Genomic DNA, 22,582 nt, shown 5'->3' with positions numbered 1-22,582 from the left:
CTGGAAGACCAGTTGTCGGCCGTGACCAGGGGGGCGTTCTATCAGGTACGCCTGATTTACCAGTTGCGGCCTTTTCTGGACCGGGACGCCTTGCGCACAGTCACCCATGCCCTCGTCACCTCCCGCCTGGACTACTGTAACGCTCTCTACATGGGGCTTCCCTTGAGGAGCACCCGGAGGCTCCAACTGGTCCAGAATGTGGCCGCGCGGGCGGTGTTGGGAGGGACTCGTCGCTCCCATATAACACCATTGCTGCGCGAGCTGCACTGGTTGCCGGTGGCCTTCCGGGTGCGCTTCAAGGTGTTAGTCATCACCTTCAAAGTGCTCCATGGCATCGGGCCTGGATATCTCCGAGACCGCCTTCTGCCGCAGATTACCTCCCATCGGCCGGTACGCTCCCACAGAGTGGGTCTCCTCAGGGTGCCGTCAGCCAGACAGTGCCGGCTGGTGACCCCCAGGGGGAGGGCCTTCTCGGTGGGAGCTCCCACCCTCTGGAACGAACTACCCCCAGAGATCTGGGTGATCCCGGATCTCCCCTCCTTCCGCCGCGCCCTCAAGACATGGCTCTTCCAACAAGCAGGACTGGCCTAAGGGGAAATTTTTAGTGGGGTTTTAAAAGCAATTTTAATAATTAATAAGGCCAAATTTAATATTTCATTTTATTTTTGTAGTTGTTTTTATCAGGCTGTCAGCCGCCCTGAGTCCGCAAGGAGAAGGGCGGGGTATAAATTCAAATAAATAAATAAATAAATAAATAAATAAATAAATAAATAAATAAATAAATAAATAAATAAATAAATAAATAAATAAATAAATAAATAAATAAATAAATAAATGTGCAGATAATCTTCGACTTAGAACCATAAGTTATAGCCTATTACAGTCATTACGTAATGATGTTTGTAAAGTGGGTCACCCTAATGACCAACCTGATTTTTAGTTATCTTTTTTGATGCAGTCCTTAAACCAATTTGCCATGGGCCTGTTTGGCTAAAACCATAGGTAAATGCCAGTTTTTCCAGAAATGTTGTAAAAGGTCACATGACTGTAGGACTTTGTAAATGGACATAAATGTGGGCCAGTTGCTGAGTGCCTGAAATGCAGTCATGTGACCATGGAAGGGGGGAAGCAGTTGAAACTTTGGAACTGGGTCTTAAGTACCCCTGGAAAGGGCCATAGTAACTTTGAGTAGTTGCTAAGGGGAGGACTATCTGTATGCCTGGCAATTTTGCCTGTGAGTAGGACTACCCTTAAGATTGGGGGGGAAATCACATTAAATTCAGTTTTCAATGCTGCATATTTATTGACGAATCAAATAAAATAACCAAGAATTTAGTGAGCACTATCAGTAATTTACAAGAAGAGTTGGGCTCTCCAGTAGCACTGCTGGGCCTTTATTTTTCACCAACTGCTTAAAGACAAAGTGGATTTTCCCGGAGTCAGGGTTTCTAGTAAGTGTGAATAAGAGGTAGTAGTTTTCAAGAAGAGATGTTTAAACTAATCAAGTAGCAGCAATATGGATGACCAGATCAGAGTTTTTGCAGAAAATTCCTGTTTAGCATTGGGCTAGAGCAGAGGTCCCCAACCTTTTGGGCACCAGGGACCGGTTCTGTGGAGAGAGGTTTTTCCGCGGACCAGAGGGGGCGTGATTTTGTATGCTGCCTGCATCCCACAGATGGGGCTTTGCTTGTTTGTGTGGACCGGTTGCTGGCATGCTGCAGCTTGGTACTGGTCCACGGACCGGTGGTTGGGAACACCTGGGCTAGATGATAGGTAAATTCAGCTCAAGCTGTGGCTTCATAAATGTGTATTGGACTGATTCCAAAAAGTTGAGCAGGAAACCCCAGAAAATGCCAGGATTGCAAGCATGACAGGAAGTTAAAAGAAATTCTGGAAGAAGAGAGGGATGACCACTTCAGCCTTATTGCCAAGAAATCAAACTAGGTATATTTTCTTACCGATCATTTTGCTTGCTAAATTTATGGAATAAAAATACAGGTAGTCCTCGACTTACGACCAAATTGAGCCCCAAATTTCTTTTGTTAAGAGAAACATTTGTTAAGTGAATTTTGCCCCATTTTATGACCTTTCTTGTCACAGTTGTTAAGTGAATCACTGTAATTGATAAATTAGTAACATGGTTGTTAAGTGAATCTGGCTTCCCCATTGACTTTGCTTGTCAGAAGATCGCAAAAGGGGATCACATGATCCCGGGACACAGCAACGGTCATAAATATGAACCAGTTGCCAAGCATCTGAATTTTGATCGTGTGATCATTGGGTTGCTACAAAGGTCGTAAGTGTGAAAAACGGTCATAAGTCACTTTTTTCAGTGCCATTGTAGCTTTGAACGGTCACTAAATGAACTGTTGTAACTCGAGGACTACTTGTATTCAAGAAATATAAAAACTCCCTGTTTATGAAGGAAGCTATATGAATGTGTCTGGCACTGTTTATATGTAGAGCTTTTTCTCTTGGTTAACTGAGGTATTTCAGCTTTCATTTCTAACCTTCAATCGTTCTTTGAAATTGGTGTCATTTTACAAAATACAGCAATTCCCCCCATTTAAGGGCAATCCATAATTAAGAATACAGCCTGTTATACAAAAGTGGTTCAAGTTTATTACATAATACTATCTAAGTAGTATTATTTAATAATACTGTTCTGGTTTACATACAAATTTGACTTAAGGGCAGACCTTGAGAAAGGAACTCATCCTTAAACTGGGGACTGTACAATATAGCCATTTAATTTAACAATTCTAAAACCACTTTTCTCAGGATAAAGTTTAAAATATGAGATCAAGGATTAGGTCCACTTTATCTCTCTGAATTCATTGAACACACTGGGAAAATTACTAATAGAGAAGAATTAGTAGGTTTATTTCATTCCATCTGTCTAAAATATCTGAAAAAAGTGTAATCAAATGGACTATTTTCCCAATATAATAAAAATACTGCTAAAAAGATTCAATTACAGAGGTGGTTCTCAAAATTGTCTACCCCTGATATTGCATTTCACAGTAGGGACAGGGAACTGGAAATGCATAACTTCATGTACACATAATGCTTTCATATATATGTGCATATAAGTACATGAGTGAAAGTTATTTTCTCCCATTCTTTGTCTCACACTAGTGCAAATTTAGCAGTAGCTCAGCACAAGATAAACTTGAGACATCTGGATAGTCTAGTTCTGGATCCTCATCTAGTAATTTAAAAGAAAAAATGGGCAGAGATAATGTGAATTTCATTCAAGGAGTATTGGTGGGTGTTTGGGGCCAAATACCTGCAGTTTTTGTTGATTCTCCAAGAGATGCTTAACATATTAAAGTGAGTGGATCTGTCATTTTGCATTGCATCAGATTCTGTTCATTCTGGAAACATCTCTTCACTTTCAGGTGTATTCAAAACTCTGTGCAAATTGAAGGTGGCTTTTCTCTTAGGTTCCTTTACAGAGCCTTGGACTCTTCTGTCATCCAAAAAGTCAGAGGATTTTTCTGCTCCACTTCGATGTACAGAGTACCTGATGGAAGTATATGTTTCCCTGCCTCTCTCTCTTAGCAACATGTTTAAGGTTATTCTCCATGATTTAATTATCTTCTTGCTAAGAAGATTTAATGAAATTTGGATGGCTTCTCCTTTAGTACAGTAGCCTCTTCCAAATAGGCATGGAAGTGTTTATTCTGTGAATGTTTCTATTTCAGGATGCTAACCAAGTGGGGAAACCAAGTGCTAGTGGAATTGTGAATTACAAACCTGGACACACTTGATTTTAACACATTTAGATGGTTGTATTAATACAGTAGACAAAAAAAAAGAGAAAAATGGATTGGTTGAGATTACTTAAGAAGGAAATGTCCTAAGTTACATAAGCTCCTTCTGTGGGTAACTTTTTCTGTTTGAGTAAATATTTGTATTCTCATGAAATATTTTTGTTAAGAACAGCCAGTTAAGTAGTTCATGAGGAATTAATACCACATAATAATCCCTACCTGCATTTTTGTCAGCTGCTTTAGTGATGTTTCTTCTTTAGATCTACGCTATCATAAACCTAAGGTAGAAAATAGAAATGAATTACACATGACTGAAGACTAGAAATTTGAAACATGTTCCAAACATTACATTACCTGAAAGTTATATCATAAGAAAATACATATAATAGAGCCTTTCATCTGCTTCCTTGTACTCTTCATAGATTCTGGGTGTGAAGTAGAATGGAATTTCATATTTTATAAATGGTCAATCATCTGGACTTTTTTAAATAAAGCATTTTTTTATTTCCAGTACACCTGGAGGCTTTGATTTGGTTTATAAATTAACTGCAATTTTCATGTAGATGTTTTAAGCTTTCATTTGGGTACATTAATATTACTCTTTGCAAATTAAATACAATTTAAAAATTTAAAAATCCAAGAGGCTGTTACAAAAGTACAGAGGTTTTACCCCCTCTGTATCCCTCATAGAGAAAGCCTGATGGATCTTTCAAATGTGCATGAATATAGTAGATGGTTAGTAGGTAATTGGGGCAGAGTATACCCTGCAAAAGTATCTTAACTGTCAGCCTTGACCTGTCAATATGCTTTTCCTTTCTGGTGGAAATTGCCCAGATCAACAAGTTTATGATTCAATATAATATTTGCCAAGTGCAGAAGCTGTTTTAAGCATTGCAGACATAAAATAAACAAGAGTTCAGGATGGTCTGCAAAAGCCGTTCTATTTGCGTCAAGTGACAAGGATGCCTGACTCTGGTCATCAGCCCAGTTGGGATTTTTCTGGAGATGAATGAGATGAAGAACTATAGTCCATTTCACATTTTATATTCACGTATTTGTGATTGGACTTTAACAATTGGGAGAAGACGGAATAACCAAGTACCAGTTCTGCCAGAAATATGGACAATTTCAAAAGAAGCTAAGGTGCAAAAACACACTGACACACTCAGGGCAATGACAAGATGATGGAACATCAAACAATCCTAAATTGGTGTTTCTCAGTTGAAGTCCACACATTTTAAATTTATCAAAGTTGAGAAGCACTGTCCTAAATGATTAAGACACTGGAATAGTTAAGTTACCATGCTCTGAAAATATAGTGGATATTTAGTGGATAGAGCCCTGGTGGTGCAATGCTTAGAATGTAGTATTACAGGCTAATTCTGCTGACGGCTGATGCCCAGCAGTTTGGCAGTTCGAATCTCACTGGCTCAGGGTTGACTCAGCCTTGCATCCTTCTGAGGTTGGTAAAATGAGGACCCAGACTGTTGGGGGCAATAGGCTGACTCTGTAAACCACTTAGAGGGGATTGTAAAGCACTGTGAACCGGTATATAAGTCCAAGTGCTATTGCTATATAAAAAGTCTACACGCCCCTGTTATAATGCCAGGTTTTTGAGATGCAAAAAAATCAGACCAAGCTATGTAACTTCAGAATTCTTTCCACCTTTAATATAACATATAAACTGTACAATTCAATTGAAAAACAAATCTTTTAAGGGGAAGAAAAACAATAAAAAATTACAGTAACATGGTTGCATCAAAATGCATAGCCTTAAAGTAATACTTTGCTGAAACAACTTTTGATTTTATGACAGCCTTTAATCTTTTGGGGTAGAAGCCTATCAGCAAGGCACATCTTCCTTTGGGAAACTTTGCCCTCTCTTCCTTGCCAAAGTGTTCCAAATCTGTCAGATTGTGAGGGCATTTCCTGTGTACAGCACTGTTCATTACATCAGGGCTTTTCAACCTTTTCACCCATTGTACCACTTTTAGGATATGGCAACATCCGAGTACCACCAGTCACCTAGCAAGGTGTCAAAAACTTGATGACCCCCCCAAAAGGAAAACAGTGATAAAGTACAGGTAGTCCTCGACTTACGACAGTTCGCTTAGTGACTGTTCGAAGTTACAATGGCACTGAAAAAAGTATCCCCCCAAGCCACAGCCGAGCAAGACACCTGCCTGCCCTCCCGGCAGTGCTCTTCCTCCTGTCCGAGGTTTTCATTGTTGTGAGCATTTCTGTTGAGGATTGGTAGTGAGGGTGGGGTGGGGAGTGTTTGGTTTTTATTCCCCCCGTCTGCTGGGTGGTTGCAGCAGGTTTTGGTCACTTCACATGACCCTGGGACACTGTGACCGTCATAAATATGAATCAGTTGCCAAGTATCTGAATGTAAATCACAAGACCCTGGAGATGCTGCAACATTCCAGCTGATCGGCACTTCTTCTGGGCTCAGCAGAAGCGCCAGGATCAGTGCTGCTTTCCAGCTGATTGGTGCTTCTTCAGGGCTCAGCAGAAGCACCAGGATCAGTGCTGAGCTCCAGCTGGAGCCTGGCGCTGATCTTGGCGCTTCCGCTGAGCCCTGACAGCCCTGCAGCTCCAGCCATCTCTCGCTCAGGCTTGTGCGGTGCTGCCACCGGTTCAGCTCATTCCCCTCCCCCGCTACCATTTTTCTAGGATGGTCGCGTACCACCTGCCAGGTGCCTCGGAGGCCTAGAGGAGGCCTCGGAGGCCTAGAATGACCCACCAGAAGTACGTGATGCCATTTCTGGAAGTCTGTTCTAGGCATCGGAGGCCCAGGCCTATATCAAATAAGAGAACCGGTTGTTCAGGTATTTGAATCCCACCACTGGTTAAATCTGAACATAGTCACATCCTTACTTATAAGGGGGGTGTCAAAACGTATGCAGCCACACTATTCTAATTTTTTATGTTTTTCCCCCCTAAAAGTTTTCAGTTGAATTGTACAGCTTATATGTTACATTAAAGATGGAAAGAATTCTGAAGTGATTCATCTTGGTCAGATTTTTACATCTCAAAAACTGGGCATTTTAAGAGGAGTGTGTAGATTTTCTATATCCACTGTATATTAGAATGCAGATGTGAACTTTTGGAAATGCAGGATTCTGAAGGGGGGAAAAAAAGCTGTGCTTATTAATTGAAAGCAGTTAAAGATGGCTTTTAGGGATTGTTTCTAAACATAACATGTGGGGTTACATCTATCAGAAACTGAATGAAAGGCCACCAATAAATTCAAGGACTGTAAAAGCAAACAGAGAGAAAATAATATTTTTGAAAGAAATCTACTATGGGATCTATACCAGTGGTTCTCAACCTTTTTAATGCCGCGACCCCAATCGGTCGTAAGTCGAGGACTAAACCGGTCGTAAGTCGAGGACTAAACCGGTCGTAGGTCGAGGACTAAACCAATCGTAAGTTGAGGACTACCCAACCGGTCGTAAGTCGAGGACTTTCCCTGCCCGGGAGCGCCGCACATGCGTGGTTCCGCCCCCTGCGCCGGCCGAGGTGTAGCTGGCAAGCGGCAGAGATGGAGCAGGCCGACCACCAGCTGGCCCAGCCCAAGGGAGGTAAGGCACCTGCCGGAAAAGGGGGAAAAAATGGCGGACAAAAAAAATGGCGGACAGCCTTGCTTGGCGACCCGCGTGAAATGGTTGATCGACCCCAAATGGGGTCCCGACCCACAGGTTGAGAACCACTGATCTATACGATGGGTAAGAAGAATACATAGTTGTGTCCATGAAGTCCTCAAAAGTTGGACTAGAGTTGAAGGAGCTTTACTTTGCTTCATTACTGCACTTTAAAATGAGTCAGGAGACCTAGTTTGCTGAAACAATTAAGATATTGGGCTAGAAACGGAGGCGGTGAGTTCTAGTCCTGCCTTGGATATTACACCAGCTGTCATGCCTCCATCCGAGCCTGACTCCGAGGAAGACATGGAGTTCCCTGTTGAGGCCCAGGAGGGGGTGTCTGTGGCTTGGGAGGACTGTGGGGAAGAGCAGGCTGAGGCAGGCCAGGGCCCTTCAGGTTTGGAACAGGGGAGGCAGAGTTCAGGCGAGGAGCAAGCCCCCACACACACACCTGATCCTAGAGCAAGGAGAGCAGAGAGGAGGAGAGAACAACGTAGGCAGGCTCAATTGCTCGGCAGGAGAGCGGCCCGCCCCACTCCACAAGGCACACCTAGGGATTAAGATTTAAGGAGACGTGGGATGGGGCATTTGCCGGGAACAAACGTGGGATCTTGAGATTGTTGTGACTTGTGCTCTTGTAACCTGGACACTTTGTATTCCGGACCAGTTTGTTTCCTGATTCATGACCACAGACTACTACATTCCTGATCTCTCCTTGCAGTCTGCAGTTCGCAGGCAAGCTGAGAGTTAAAAGGACTCTTTATGTTTTCTTGTTATCTGTCTTGCCTTGAGAACAGTGTAAACTTCCCTGGCTGTATTGTTTGAACGCGTGCCAGCATATGTGGGGGGCTTTTGGGTGAACATTGGCAGTGATTAAAAAGACTATTGCTCTGGCCAGCTGATTGCTTTGCCTCTGATTTGGGGTCCTGGGTCATCACACCAGCTCAGCCCTGGGAAGAAGAAGGCAGAGGCAAACCATTTCCCAAAATGCCTCCTTTCATTATTATTATTTTTTGATTGAGCCATCTCTTTACAGGTCAAACTCCTTTTGGAAAGTTTGACTTTAACTTCTTCTCTGGAAGTGAAACAGAGGACAAAAGTTGTGACTGGGATAGAGCATCCCTAATAAAATGCAAACATGCCTTTTCCTGATTGGGTCAGGAAAATAAGCTGAGCCTCAGCTGATAACTGGGGCAATTTCCTTATCTCCCTCTGCCAAATAGGTTACTGCAGGGCATTCACTTACCAGATTCCTGGACAGATTTTGCTGAGTTAACAGATTCCCCAATGACAACATCCAATCTAGCAAAAAGCTGGGAAGGTCATTGGTTAAGCAAACTCTTCGATAAGCAACTAAACTAAGTATATCTTTCATTGTGGCTAATTTGGAAGGGAAGTCTCTCATCTCTTACAGCCAAACTCTGCTATTACACTTTAATTCAGATTCAGCCTTGGCAAAAAATAAAAATAAAAATCTGTGAATATGAAGGATCTGGATCCATAGCAGACTCCCTCTTTTTTTAAAATACTCCCTCTGATTAATGATTATTTATTAGTAGGAGTTGTGATATCTTAATTGTCCGATCAAATTTATTACAGCCCTGAGGGCAGATACAAACAAAATATTTAATACAATAAATATTACATCCTTCTACATATCTGTATAACAGAAAAACAACTGCAGTAGAATTCTAAGAATAATTAAGAATAAAGATACTAAAATAAATCCAAATAAAATACTATTATATATACTATTATATATATACTAGCTGTACCCGGCCATGCGTTGCTGTGGCTCAGTCTGGTTAAATGGAAAAGAAAGAAAAGAGAAAGCGCACGTTTGTAATATGTTTAATTTCACAATGCTTGTGGGTATACAATATTTTTTGTTGTTCCATTGTCTGTGCAGATATAGAGATTGTCTGGTTTGCTGACTCTAGAACACGCAACATAATTGTCCTAATTTCACAATGCTTGTGGGTATACAATATTTTTTATTGTTCCATTGTGCAGATATAGAGATTGTCTGGTTTGCTGACTCTAGAACACGCAACATAATTGTCCAAGCATGTTTTTACCTGTCGCAGGTGTGACATCTATATAATAGTAGGTATATAAAAACACGCACATATTCGAATGCAACGTTGTGTCAAAATTTCAAAGCAATCGGTGAAGAACTTTCGGAGATTTAAGATTTTGAACAAAAGAACATTTACATTTTTATTTATATAGATTAACTTACAACCAGTGCTTTTTTTGTAAAAAAAAAAAAAAAAAGGTGCCGGAACTCACACACATCATACAACCCCGCATTGCCTACCCTACAAGGTTCCATCCAAAAAAAGTGCCGGAACTCCGTTGTGGGTGTTCTATGACAAAAAACAGCCCTGCTTACAACCATTTGTTTTGTGGCCGGAGTAACAACGAAAAAAATGACTTATGACCATGTCTCACATGGTGTGCAACTTCCCCATGGTCACATGATCAAAGTTCAGATGCTTGGCAACTGACATGTATTTATGGCAGTTGCAGTGTACCTGGGTCATGTGATCAGCTATTGGGACCATCCGATAAGCAAAGTCAATGCAGAAACCAGATTCATTTAACATTCGTGTTACTAATTTAACAACTGCATCAATTCACTTAACTGTGGCAAGAAAGATCATAAAATGGGACAGAACTCACTTAGCAACTGTCTTGCTTAGCAACGGAAATTTTGGGTTCAATTTTGATTACAAATAGAGGACCACCTGTAAGAAGTTCCAAACCTAAGTAATGGTATGGCATTTTGCACAAATGGTAGCACAAAACTAGGTGATTTAAGAGATTATTTTTGAGTCCTTTTCTGAAAAAAATACTTTTATTAGGTATTTTGTTTGTACCTGGCCTTCATGTCTGTATGTTGTCAAACCATATTTTTAGGGAGCTGTTGTTGCTTGAAGAATTAATCCATGTTGCTTTTTCATTATGTGTTTTTTTTTTTTAAAAAAATACTTCATAGTAGAGTATTTCAGTTTCATTTAAAGTATTACTTGGATTGATGTTTCCAACTAAAGAAACGAAGAATTTGTCAGTATATTGATAATATACGTAGATATTTCACCCAATACTAGTAAAAATTACAGATATACATTGCATTTTTTTTTAAACCAAAATACTATTGTTGTGGACGGGATTGCAAATTAATCCTGAGTTTCAAATGTGCTTGGTGATTCAAGAGTTGGGTCCCCTGATTTGAGGGAGAGAGTAAAAAGATATATTTTTGATTAGGTATTAAAACCAGCCAGATTTTGTAGTTTCTGTCAATAAATTAACTATCCTTATTTTTGGAAGTAGCATAATTGTCCATCTTATTAATATGAGCAATGCTCGAGTGTTGTTTAACACAGAGGTCCCCAACTTTTTGGGCACCAGGGACCGCTTCCATGTGGAGAGGTTTTTCTATGGACCGGAGGGTGTGTGGTTTTGTGTGCTGCTTGTATCCCACGGATGCGGATTTGCTTGTGTGGACCGATTGTTGGCATGCTGTGGCCCGGTACTGATCCACAGACCGGGGGTTGGGGACCCCTGGTTTAACACATAGAGGCAAGTCCAATTTGCCTATTGTTCAGAAGCAACGATAAAAAACCTAGGAAGGAAACAAACAGCCTCTCCTGCAGCCAATATTCAGAAATGCAGGAAAGAGCTCTTGATAAACTGGGAAGAAATCCCACTCCAGCAGACTGGCAGATGAACAATCAGCCAATTTCCCTCTCTCTGGCACCCATCATATTGTCTAGCCTGGTGACAAATTATATCCAGGAAGGCAACCAAGGTCAGTCAACTTTAGAAGCCAACAGCTTTGATCATAGTTTACAAGACAATACATATTTCTTTTAAAAATTAAATAAAGTCAGGCCTAGAAGATTATCTGTTCATGCCAACCTAGATTCCCTCATGTAGAGATTGGTTTTCTTTAGTTGAAAAGAAAGTGCGTCCTGTCCCACTTTGGGTACCTGCCATTAGCTGAGGCAGATCTGAAGATGCCAGATTTTCCAAGTGACGCTAAGCTGCCCCAGTAGGTTTGCTTCATTGTAGATAACTACAGATCCCCTCCAAAACTTGGGTATGCACAGTGCTGCCTTTCAGCAATCTTTGGCCAATTGGCAAGAGAAATATTTAGCAATAGAATCGTAATTTATCTTGCATCACATACAAACATCTTGGATGGATACTCCGTCAAGAAGGTGGCATTTCTCTCGAACAAGTTAAGCTCCCAACCCCCCCTTTTTTTGAACAGGTTTTATTAGTTTTTTTTAATTTTTACATCAAGGTGCTTAGGAAACAACGTGGTGATGGGGTAATCAATCATCCAAAAACAGAATCGTACATGTATAGCTCAGGTTAATTCCTTAGAGATTCCCTCTCTATTTCCCTCAATTAATATAACATATTCAAATTAATACATTTCTAAATAAAATTCAATCAATCAAAAGAGTTATCAATAACATTTCACCCCTTTGTTGAGCTCCAAATGGCACTGGGATCCTAGGTAGATTCACTTGGAACCACAGAGAGGAGGGCAGAGAGAAAAGTTACAAAAAAATGGAAATCAGGTAGGGAACCAGAACACAGAAATGAGTTGCAATTATATATATTTTCCTCCGGTTGAAACGAGACCAGTTTTCACTCGCTGATGTTTTAATTGGATAGAGAAAAACTGCAGCTCACTCAGCAGATGAATGACTTCTTGAAATAATTCAGATAAGAGTTTTCTCGCTGAGATTTTTATATGATTTCAGATGCCTGCATATGAAAGGATAAACATATTAATCTGGATGGTATTGATAAAATCAGGTGGTGTGATTTGTTAGCTTTGGAATATTTTACAACACGTTTTGGAGAAAACATGCATTTGGTAAGAAATACTTAAATCTGACATCTTGTCTCATGCTGGTTGTATATCTTTCAGCGCAAGCTTGTGCGGATGTTCTGGGTCTAGCTAAAGAAGCCAGGAAGCGGAATCTTGGTCCTCTTCATCCTTCCTTCAATGTGATGAAAATAATAAGAGATGGCCTCTACAAAAATCTCCCCGAAAACAGTTACAGATTGTTATCAGGGAAACTTTCAATTTCACTAACAAGAGTGTCTGATGGGGAAAACGTGTTAATATCCAATTTTAATTCTAAAGAAGAAGTTGTGCAGGTACGTTCTGTACTCTCACTATTATTTTTTTTACCATGTCATATTTACAAACATGGGGCTCACCAAAATACTCCTGTCCAGGGGTGGGATTCAAATATGTGAACAACTGGTTCTCTGTGTGGATGCCGCTTCCGGAAGTCCATTCTGGGCCTGGGCAACAAAAAATTAGCTACCGGTTCTGCCGAAGTGCTACGAACCGGCTGAATCCTGTCCCTGCTCCTGTCCACTGCTCCTGTCCCTACGATTCTGATAATTTGAAAGACTTCCCTACAGGAATTTGATTTGGGACCTGCAATGTTATAAGATCCCCCACCCCGCAGTTAGAAATAATTATAGCTAATCTTTATTTTTTTTAAATCTTTGAATAGGCCCTGCTTTGTAGCTCATTTGTACCTATATATTGTGGGCTCATTCCACCTTCATTTAGAGGAGTGGTAAGTATAGTTTATTGGTTATAAATCAGGTTGGGATTTATTGAGATAAACTGAGCTGAGACTTGCTGTAATTTGATGGGGCAGCACTTTCCTCTTCAGAGTTAAAATGTGGTAACTTAGAGGTTGGCTCATTTCCTTTTGTCTAAACATGGTTGAATTAAGTCAGCTTCATCAGCTGGGGGGGAAGGAAAAATCTTGTGGAGGAAATAACTGCTCTTATTTACAGTTGTGGGAAGAAGTGAAAGAAAGTGCAGCAGTGAGAGAGATCTGCGAAAATATTTGACTTTTTTAAATCAGCATATTGAATGCCATGATCATTTGATTTAAAACTAGATTCTGTTACGTGATCAGCAGTACAGGTAGTCCTCGACTTACGATAGCTTGTTTAGTAACCGTTCAAAATTACAACCGCACTGAAAAAAGTAACTTAATGACCGTTTTTCACACTTAACAACTGTTGCAATATCCCCACGGTGATGTCGTTTACATTCGTAGGCTTGACAACTGGTTCACATTTATGACAATTGCCGTGTCCTGGGGTCACACGATTTTCTTTTGCAAACGTCTGACGAGCAAAGTCAGCAGGGAAGCCAGTCTCACTGAACAACCGTATTACTTAACAGTTGCGGTGATTCACTTAACAACCGTGGCGAGAAAAGTCGTAAAATGGGGTAAAGTTCACTTAACAAATGTCTCAAGAGAAGAGAAGGACGAGGGGGGACATAATAGCAGTGTTCCAATATCTCAGGGGCTGCCACAAAGAAGAGGGAGTCAAGCTATTCTCCAAAGCACCTGAAGGCAGGACAAGAAGCAACGATGGAAACTAATCAAGGAGAGAAGCAACCTAGAACTAAGGAGAAACTTCCTGACAGTTAGAACAATTAACCAGTGGAACCACCTGCCTCCAGAAGCGGTGAATGCTCCAACACTGGAAGTTTTTAAGAAGAGACTGGACAGCCATTTGTCCGAAATGGTATAGGGTTTCCTGCCAGAGCAGGGGGTTGGACTAGATGACCTTCAAGGTCCCTTCCAACTTTATTATTATTATTATTATTATTATTATTATTATTATTATTACTTAGCTACAGAAATGTTGGGCTCAGTTGTGGTCGTAAGTCAAGGACTACCTGTACGTTGTCTCAAAGGTATAATAATGCTTTTTCAAGTGCCTCTCTTTCCCTCAGGATTTTTGGAGGGAATTTGGATGCTGCCCCTTCTTTAAAGAACAATAGCGTATATCAAAATGGGGAACCATGCTGCGCATCTTCATCAATTATGGTCTGAGTGGGCTAAAATATTTGATTTTATGGTCCCGAGCCACTCTTATATCTTGCATTGTTCACTGTTCTTACTACCTAAGGCGGGGGGAGGCAACCTTGGCTCTTTTATGACTCGTGGACTTCAACTCCCAGAATTCCTGAGCCAGCCATGCTGAGGGGAAAGGGAGAATTTCCAAGCTGAGCCATGCTGGCTCAGGAATTCTGGGAGTTGAAGTCCACGAGTCATAAAAGAGCCAAGGTTGCCTACCCCTAACCTAAGGCTTGTATCATGTTTTATCTCGGGTGTAGGAGGTAAGATGGTAGGCAGGTACATTGATATGTGAGTTCATTGTGCTTCTGGTTAGTATGTACTCATTGCAAGATTCTAGAGTTAAATGCTAGATTTGTGCAGGGCACAAATACAGTTATTTTTTGGAAAAGGAACTGTTGAAAACTGACCTGCATAACAGTAAAGGATCCTCTCTTGAAGATTAATGCTAATGATTAATCTTCTTACCTTAAAGTCCTCCCTTGTGCAGTGTCTTTCAAGGCCAGGCATGGAAGTTAAAGAGTATCCGTATCTTGGCTATAAAGGAACTATGTCAGTATTAATAATTACTTGTATAGTTGTTATTTTTCTGCTTTAGTAACAAGAAAGGTAAACTGACCCAAGTGTTTTCGAGCAGACAACAGCTAGATCAGCTTGTGTATGACAGCTTTATTTTCATGCAATTTTTCTTACAAATACTTCAGCGTGGTTTGATGATTCAAATACCATTTTGGGGGGAGGGGAAATCTGCTGGTCCATATTTTTTCAGTGTATCTATTTAGATAGATTTTCTTATTTTACTTCACTGGACCAACATCTAAAAGCGTTTAGCAAAGTGAGAAATATAATAATACACGCTTCTTGATTTTCTAAACGCACTTTCGTTTCTCTACTGTCATTGAGTAAAAAAACCTCTATATGGTTTCCAGTTCCAATTCTTGTTACAAAAACGCCATGAGTTGTTTTTACCTAAATGGGCAGCTGAATAAATAAACAAGTAAATAAATATGATTAGAAGACAAACATTTTACTGCGGTGGAGTGTGAAAGATGGAGTAGAGGGCTGAGGTCATACACTCTGGCAGCTTTCCCAATTTGGAGATATTCACATTCCTACGAATCCTAATAATTCATTTCTAACATTTAGTACAGCGGTTCTCAACCTATGGGTCGCGACCCCATTTGGGGTCGATAGACCATTTCACCGGGGTTGCCAAGCAAGGCTGTCCGCCATTTTTTTTGTCCATTTTTTTTGTCCGCCATTTTTTTCCCCTTTTCTGGCGGGTGCCTTACCTCCCTTGGGCTGGGCCAGCTGGTGGTCGGCCTGCTCTGTCTCTGCTGCTTGCCAGCTACGCCTCGGCCGGCGCAGGGGGCGGAACCACGCATGTGCAGCGCTCCCAGGCAGGGGAGGTCCTCGACTTACAACCGGTTGGGTAGTCCTCGACTTACGACCGGTTTAGTCCTCAACTTACGACCGGTTTAGTCCTCAACTTACGACCAGTTTAGTCCTTGACTTACAACCGGTTGGGGGTCGCGGCATTAAAAAGGTTGAGAACCACTGATTTAGTAAGTGTTTTCTAACAGCTTAAGTTTATTTTGCATGAATTAAATACGATGATTTTGTGCTTAAGCAAGTACAGCATTTCACGTTTCTCCTCTTCCTCTCTTCTTTAAAGCGCTATGTGGATGGTGGATTAAGCGACAATTTACCTCACCATAATTCGAAGAGCACCATAACGATTTCTCCTTTCTCTGGGGAATGTGACATTTGTCCCAGGGGGAACTCTGCAAACTTCCATGAGATGAATCTAACCAACACAAGCATTCAGTTTAGCTTAGGAAATACGTATCGTTTAATGCAAGCACTTTTTCCTCCAGAGCCCCAGGTATGGTATATGTTCAACAATGCCTATTATGGGATCCTTCTTTTTATTGATGTGGATAGTTATCTGTATAACTTTTGAGAAAATGATGTATTTCCCAAACAACACAAAGAGAAGAATATTACGGGATTTTAATTAACGTTCCGTAATCTGTGACCCTAACCATTGGCCAAGCTGGTTGGCCCAAATGGAATTTGCAGGGTAGAAAAATTCGATAGCTCTCTCTATGTTAGGAAACAGGGCTGATGCTGTTAAATTTATAAAAGAGCATGTTTTTCAGTACATTGTACCATCTTTTTAGGCTGATGCAGCAATTATTGAAAATAGCCAGTTGGGGTGCAGTGATGAGCCCCAGCTGGAAACCAGGAGATTGTGAGTTCTAGTCCTGCTTTGGGCATGAAAACAGCTGGTTGTTTTTGAGCCAGTCTCTCTTGCTCAGCTTTAGAAAAGAAGAGGCAAAGGCAAGCCACTTCCGAAATCTGCAGGTACTAGTCCAGGAAGCTGCCAGGAATGACCAATTCAAACGTACACACACACACACACACACACAGGTTATTGAACTGTTGTGTCATATTTGGAAGTTCATAGATAGCGTAAGGTTATCTGTGGTTTAGCAAAAGTAGATAATTTGTTTTGCAAAGAGTTGTTTTCTCTTCTGCTTCCTTGTGCCTAATTGAAAAAAAAAATCTGATCTTTAACTGTCCAGTATTTTAAATTTAAAAAAAAATACTGTAAAGATGGGGGCGTATGCATCTGTATGCCCACATATATCTGCCCATGTTTGTATAAAGATGTGTGTGCTCATAGACAGTCTGATTAATTCCTATAGGGATGTAATTTAAAGCTATTGAAAAAGAGCCACTGAACACATTTTGATATCTGTGAGAAGCTGGTCTTAATGGGGTGAATAATCTCACCTTTTGTTAATTATGTAAATGCCGAATGGAACGACATTATGAGATTGAGTACACCTTTTTCCCATTCCCAATGACTGCAAAGAAAGGAAAGGAAAGTAAGAGAAAGAAAGAAAGAAAGAAAGAAAGAAAGAAAGAAAGAAAGAAAGAAAGAAAGAAGAAAGAAAAGAAATTTCATGACTAAGTTCTGGGGAGATGATCTCTGGAATCATTTCTGTTATGACAGTCTCCCTATCAGGAATCCAAGGTTGTATCCCAGAAACTTTGAGGGCTTGTCATGCCCATTGTGCTGGAAAATAAGGAATTAGTAATGTATGTCATTTGTGTGGTTATATCACACATCATCAGAGGTCATCATGGATGCCACTCTGCCATCGTTACTGGCAGAGCTATACCTGAACTGTAAAAAAAAAGGACAGTCAGGTGGATGCACTAAATTGGTGTTTTTCCATTCTAGCTGTTGGGGAATTGTGGAAGTTTAATTCCACACACCTCAAAATTGCTAAGATTGACAACCATTGCACTAAATGATTAAAATGTGGAGAACTTTGAGGCCAAATTGGACGCACCAATATGTGAAATATTATTCTACTATATTGAATTGATTAGTTGGCTTTCCTTTCTTACGACATGTGAGAGAAGTTGTTTTTTATGTCTGTCTTTTTAGCCTTCTCAGTTTCGTGGGCATCATGTTTCAAATTTCTTTTTCTGGATTCTGAAAGTACTCTATGGCAGGGGTCCTTAACCTTAGTAACTTTAAGACTTGTGGACTGGCTGAGGAATTCTGGGAGTTGAAGTCCACAAGTCTTAAAAGTTGCCAAGGTTGGAGACCCCTGCTCTATGCTTCAGCTGGTATCATGGGTTATTCTCAGGAATATAGGAATAATCTTGGAGAAATCATCTACTTAGCAAGACTGCATTGTTAATTGTACTTGGCTCATGGTGCTGTTTTTCCTCCCCCCACCCCCATGTTGCACAATGCCCTGTTGTATGGCCAAAAAGGAAAGCCACTTAATATTGTGCAGGGAGACAATTTAGGGAGATTAGGAATATCTTCATATAGTCTTTCCTCAAGAATGTATTCATTTAATACCAGGCTGTAAGTGGAAGTAAATTAGTTCTGAACAGTTTGCTTTATTTGTCCACAAGCAAGACGTTAACATTTTCTCCATGAATATAAGTGTCATGAAGTATGGAAAATGTTCTTTCCGCCAGTTTTAAAACTTACTTAACTAGTTTTCTGTAAATTTCTTTTCAGTTGCTAGCTGAACTCTGTGAACAAGGATATTCAGATGCTCTTAGATTTTTGAAAAACAACGGTAGGTTATTGTTTTCAAGCATTTTCAGGCAAGCATTTGAAATTACAACGGCACCCAAAAAAAGTGACATGACTATTCCTCATATTTATAACTGTTGCAGTATTCCCCACTGCCAGGCGGTCAGATTTTGGGTGCTTGGCAACTGGTGTGTAATTATCATGGTTGCAGCCTTCTGGGATTATGTGGTCACCCTTTGTAACCTTCCCAGCTAGCTTCCGACAAAGTCAGCAAGTCAACGGGGGAAGCTGGATTTGCTGAACGGCTGCAGGATTCACTTAATAACTGCAGTGATTCATTTGACAAGTGTGGCAAAAATGGTTGTAAAATTATTTACTTCACAATTGTTTTGCTTGGCAATGCAAATTCTGCTTCCAACTGTAGTTGTTAGTCGAAGATTTGCCTGCATTTGATTTGACAGATTTGCCATTGAATGTTTGCTGTTGGAAGTAGCTTTGTGATTTGCTTCCTGAGATACTTTTATCCAATGAATGTTGGCATTTTAAGCAACCCAAGCCTTGCCAAAAAGATATGCTATAGGCGTGCTATAAAACTAAATGATTGCTAATTCATTGCTGTTTGCTGGCAAGAATGTCTCAGCTTTAAAAGTTGGAAGAAGCTGGTAGAAGTTACAACACAATAGCAAACAGACATAACATTTTTAGTTCAAGATTTAGAAAACCTTTGTGGTTTTTTTTTTAAGTGTCTGCATTTTATCTAACTTGCTTTGCATGCTGTCACTCATAGCAGAAACATTTGTTTTTTAATCTATTTATTAAGGTTTTCTGCAAGAATCAGTTTCTACCGACTTAGCCTTAACCAAGGAGGAATATCTAGGATATGCACAAATTTCAGGCTACAGTGATAAAAAAAATGCAGCAAATAAAGATAAAAAAGAGATGCAAGAAAAAAAAATATTTATTGATCAGCTAAGGGCAACATCTTGGCCATTGGATAGGACTATCTTTGAGAAGCTGCCTCCCAGACTTCAAAAAGGTAAAATTCTAAATTAACTGTTTTAATTGCAAAAAATTATCTTTAGTATCTTCGGCACTAGTAAGTAGAGACCAGAAAGAATGTGTGATTTTTTTCCCCAATTTGTATTGAAGCATTTTATTTGACTATCTAAACAAGAACAGAAAAATTTGGCAATTACCTTTAGCTGGCCAAAACTATAAGCAGGCCAGTAATGGAGCTACTTTGAGGTTTCATGAATTAATTTACTTTGAAAAGTTTTGTTTCAGAATTTACACTGCTGAACGTCATTCATTTTGCACTGGTGAAATTTGGTTGCTGAATGTTCCAGAAAAGGGGTGCATAATCAAACATACTAGAAATAAATTAGATTAACCATCCTCTTTATACTGTTTGTGATGTTTATCATATAGATATTATGAGAAGACAAGTTGATTTTAAGTTAATTTTGGCTGGAAATATTAGACGATTTAGTTGTGCAGAGTGTTTGTCAAGCCTCGGACATCCCAAATTGGCTTCCTTTTCCAAATTAAAGCAAAGTGTTTTATTTTATTTATTTATTTTTTGGGTATCAAAGAATGCTTTTTTCCATGAATCCATTTTAGTTAGAGGTTAGACAAGCCGAGGTAACCCAATGTCTTTGTTTAATTCACAATGCTAGAATGATCCAGAGTCTCATGACTCGGGGAATTAGTGGTTATTGATTCCCAGTGAGAGAGGACTAAAATGAATTGAAAGTTGTATAAAGCAAAATGTAATTTGATGATAACCTGATTAGAATACTAGAGGGCCCTACTCAGTCATTTCTGGTGAGAAAAAAATTGATTATGTCCTACCCATATTTGTTCTTGCTTGATCGTCCATGAATGAATTCAATTCTGATGGTCTAAATTCTACAGCATTACAAGAGGCTTGTAAAGAAAAAAGTGGACTCTATACCCAGCTTTCAAAATTTCTTCCCATGCGACTAATGTCCTATATGATGCTGCCATACACTTTACCAGTTGAGTCAGCCTTCTTTGTGGTCTTAAGGTAAGTGTATATGATCTAATTTCCAAATGTTCAAGATATCTGGACATTTTTCATTAAGTTTACATCTTATTCTTCCAAAAGCTCTTCCTTATTCCTTCTGAGGCCATTTTTCTTACAGGCTAGACTTGGGTATATTTATTTATCTATTTGCTAGATTTATACCCCATCTTTATTTTATGGAACTGCAGGCAGTGTACATAGCGCTCTGCCTTCCTATTTTTCCCCATAACAACAAACCTGTAGGGTGGACGAGGCTGATAAACCTGGTTTCTTGCCTAGGTTTGAAGATGAGAACTCATTGTCTCCTCGTTTCTAGTCCAACATCTTACAAACTGGTTCTCTATATGTTGCAAATAAATTATGTTCTTGAGCTAGAGCAGGCATGTCAAACACGCGGCCCACGGGCCTCATCCGGCCCGCACAGGCCAAGCCCACCCCAGCCCTGTAAGGGCAAAACAAGTCCCGATACGTCACAATACGATTGGGTTTGACACCTCTGAGCTAGAGGAAAGTTGCTCATAGCTTGTATGTAGTGTAAAACCTACTTAGGAGTAAGCCCATTGAGCTCAAAGGACTTACAATAAGAAAACTTGCCATTTTGTGAGTTCGTGGCTGAGATTAGTTTGGCCTGTTTGGTTGCATTACACTGCCTTAACTCCTGTTTATACTTACACTCCTGTGTATACAGTTTATACTTAAAAGGAGAATCACAAGTATGTTTATTTTCCCGAGTTTTTTTGTGTTCAGTTTCATAAACCAGCATGTTATGTGTATACTTTTTAAAAAATTCCAAACCTATGTTTTAGTTACAGCTTTAATATCTAAGTCCATTACGTGCACCTGGCAAGAATGCACCTATGAAAATATTACGCTTTTTTTTAATTTTTACTTTTAAAATAGAATTCAGTACTTTAAAATACTTTTACTTTTAATATAGAATTTAAAAAAAATATTTATTTCTCTTATAAAAATTTAGCTCAGTGATGGCAAACCTTTTGGAGACTGAGTGCCCAAACCCCAACCCAAAACCCACTTATTTATCACAAAGTGCCAGGGCCGCATCAGCATTGTGGTGCCCTTGGGGGGGGGCAGGGAGGCACCTCTGAGTGCCGCCTCTGGCATGCAAAAACTGGGGACGCAAAAATGGGCCACCGTGCTGCAAGGCGCAAAAACGGCCGTTGTTGCGCCGCAGGATGCAAATACAAGGCGCTGGCTGCACCACGCAAGAATGGGGCAGGGCTAGTGAGTATCATGCAGGCACTAGCTCCGCCCCATTTGCAGCACGTGCGTGCTCGCGGCCCCGTGCGCACATGCATGCATGTAAAATGCTTCCCCCTCCCTTCCAGTCCATCACACGACAATGGTTGGTGACCTCTGCTCTACCACCTCTACTCAAGCTTGCTAGTCGGCCGCTCTGCCTCCTTTGTGCTAGGCGGGGCTCCTGCTCTCGGCGATGGTGGCGGCCTGATGGACCTGCTGCTGACAGCGGTGGTGCACGGGCCAACAGAGAGGGCTCTGAGTGCCGCCTCTGGCACGCATGCCATAGGTTCACCACCACTGATTTAGCTGATACCAGGAAAGGTGATGTTGGGTGAAATTTTTAAAAACAAGCACCCATTCTGAACACGTTTGTTTTGAAGGGCCACCTTCTTTCTCTCGATTGCAGATTAGTCCAGTGGTTTCCTGACATCCCTGAGGACGTGCGATGGATGCAGGGGCAGCTTTTCCAAACGATGGGTTCAGTCTATGGCCGAGCAATGAAGGGGCTTCTGAAGACCCCAAGGTATGTTTTACCCCTTCTTTTCAAGGGGCAGAGATCAAAGCTGGGGACTGGAGGCTAAAACATATAAGGAACGGTTGCTGGAATTGGGTATGTTTAGTTTAACGAAGAGAAGGACGAGGGGGGACATGATAGCCGTGTTCCAATATCTCAGGGGCTGCCACAAAGAAGAGGGAGTCAAGCTATTCTCCAAAGCACCTGAAGGCAGGACAAGAAGCAACGGGTGGAAATTAACCAAAGAAACCTGGAACTAAGGAGAAACATCCTGACAGTTAGAACAATTAACCAGTGGAACAACCTGCCTCCAGAAGCAGTGAATGCTCCAACACTGGAA

General features: G+C 40.7%; 1 protein-coding gene across 1 annotated transcript in view; it reads left to right on the top strand.

Moving 5' to 3' along the window:
• LOC107297381 (patatin-like phospholipase domain-containing protein 2) overlaps window positions 1–22,582 on the top strand; it is a 28,944-nt gene that overhangs the window by 4,878 nt on the left and 1,484 nt on the right. The window contains exons 2-8 of the mRNA XM_029286301.1: window positions 12,375–12,607; window positions 12,976–13,041; window positions 16,025–16,234; window positions 18,404–18,464; window positions 19,242–19,457; window positions 20,336–20,468; window positions 22,135–22,251. Coding sequence (XP_029142134.1) covers window positions 12,375–12,607; window positions 12,976–13,041; window positions 16,025–16,234; window positions 18,404–18,464; window positions 19,242–19,457; window positions 20,336–20,468; window positions 22,135–22,251 — 1,036 coding nt within the window. The remainder of the gene's footprint in view (window positions 1–12,374; window positions 12,608–12,975; window positions 13,042–16,024; window positions 16,235–18,403; window positions 18,465–19,241; window positions 19,458–20,335; window positions 20,469–22,134; window positions 22,252–22,582) is intronic.

This window comes from Protobothrops mucrosquamatus, unplaced genomic scaffold (genome assembly GCF_001527695.2).
Source record: "Protobothrops mucrosquamatus isolate PMUCROS unplaced genomic scaffold, P.Mucros_1.0 scaffold3273, whole genome shotgun sequence".
Lineage (NCBI taxonomy): Eukaryota > Metazoa > Chordata > Lepidosauria > Squamata > Viperidae > Protobothrops > Protobothrops mucrosquamatus.
Note: the sequence above shows the minus strand (reverse complement) of the source record. Positions and strands in the feature narration are given on the sequence as shown.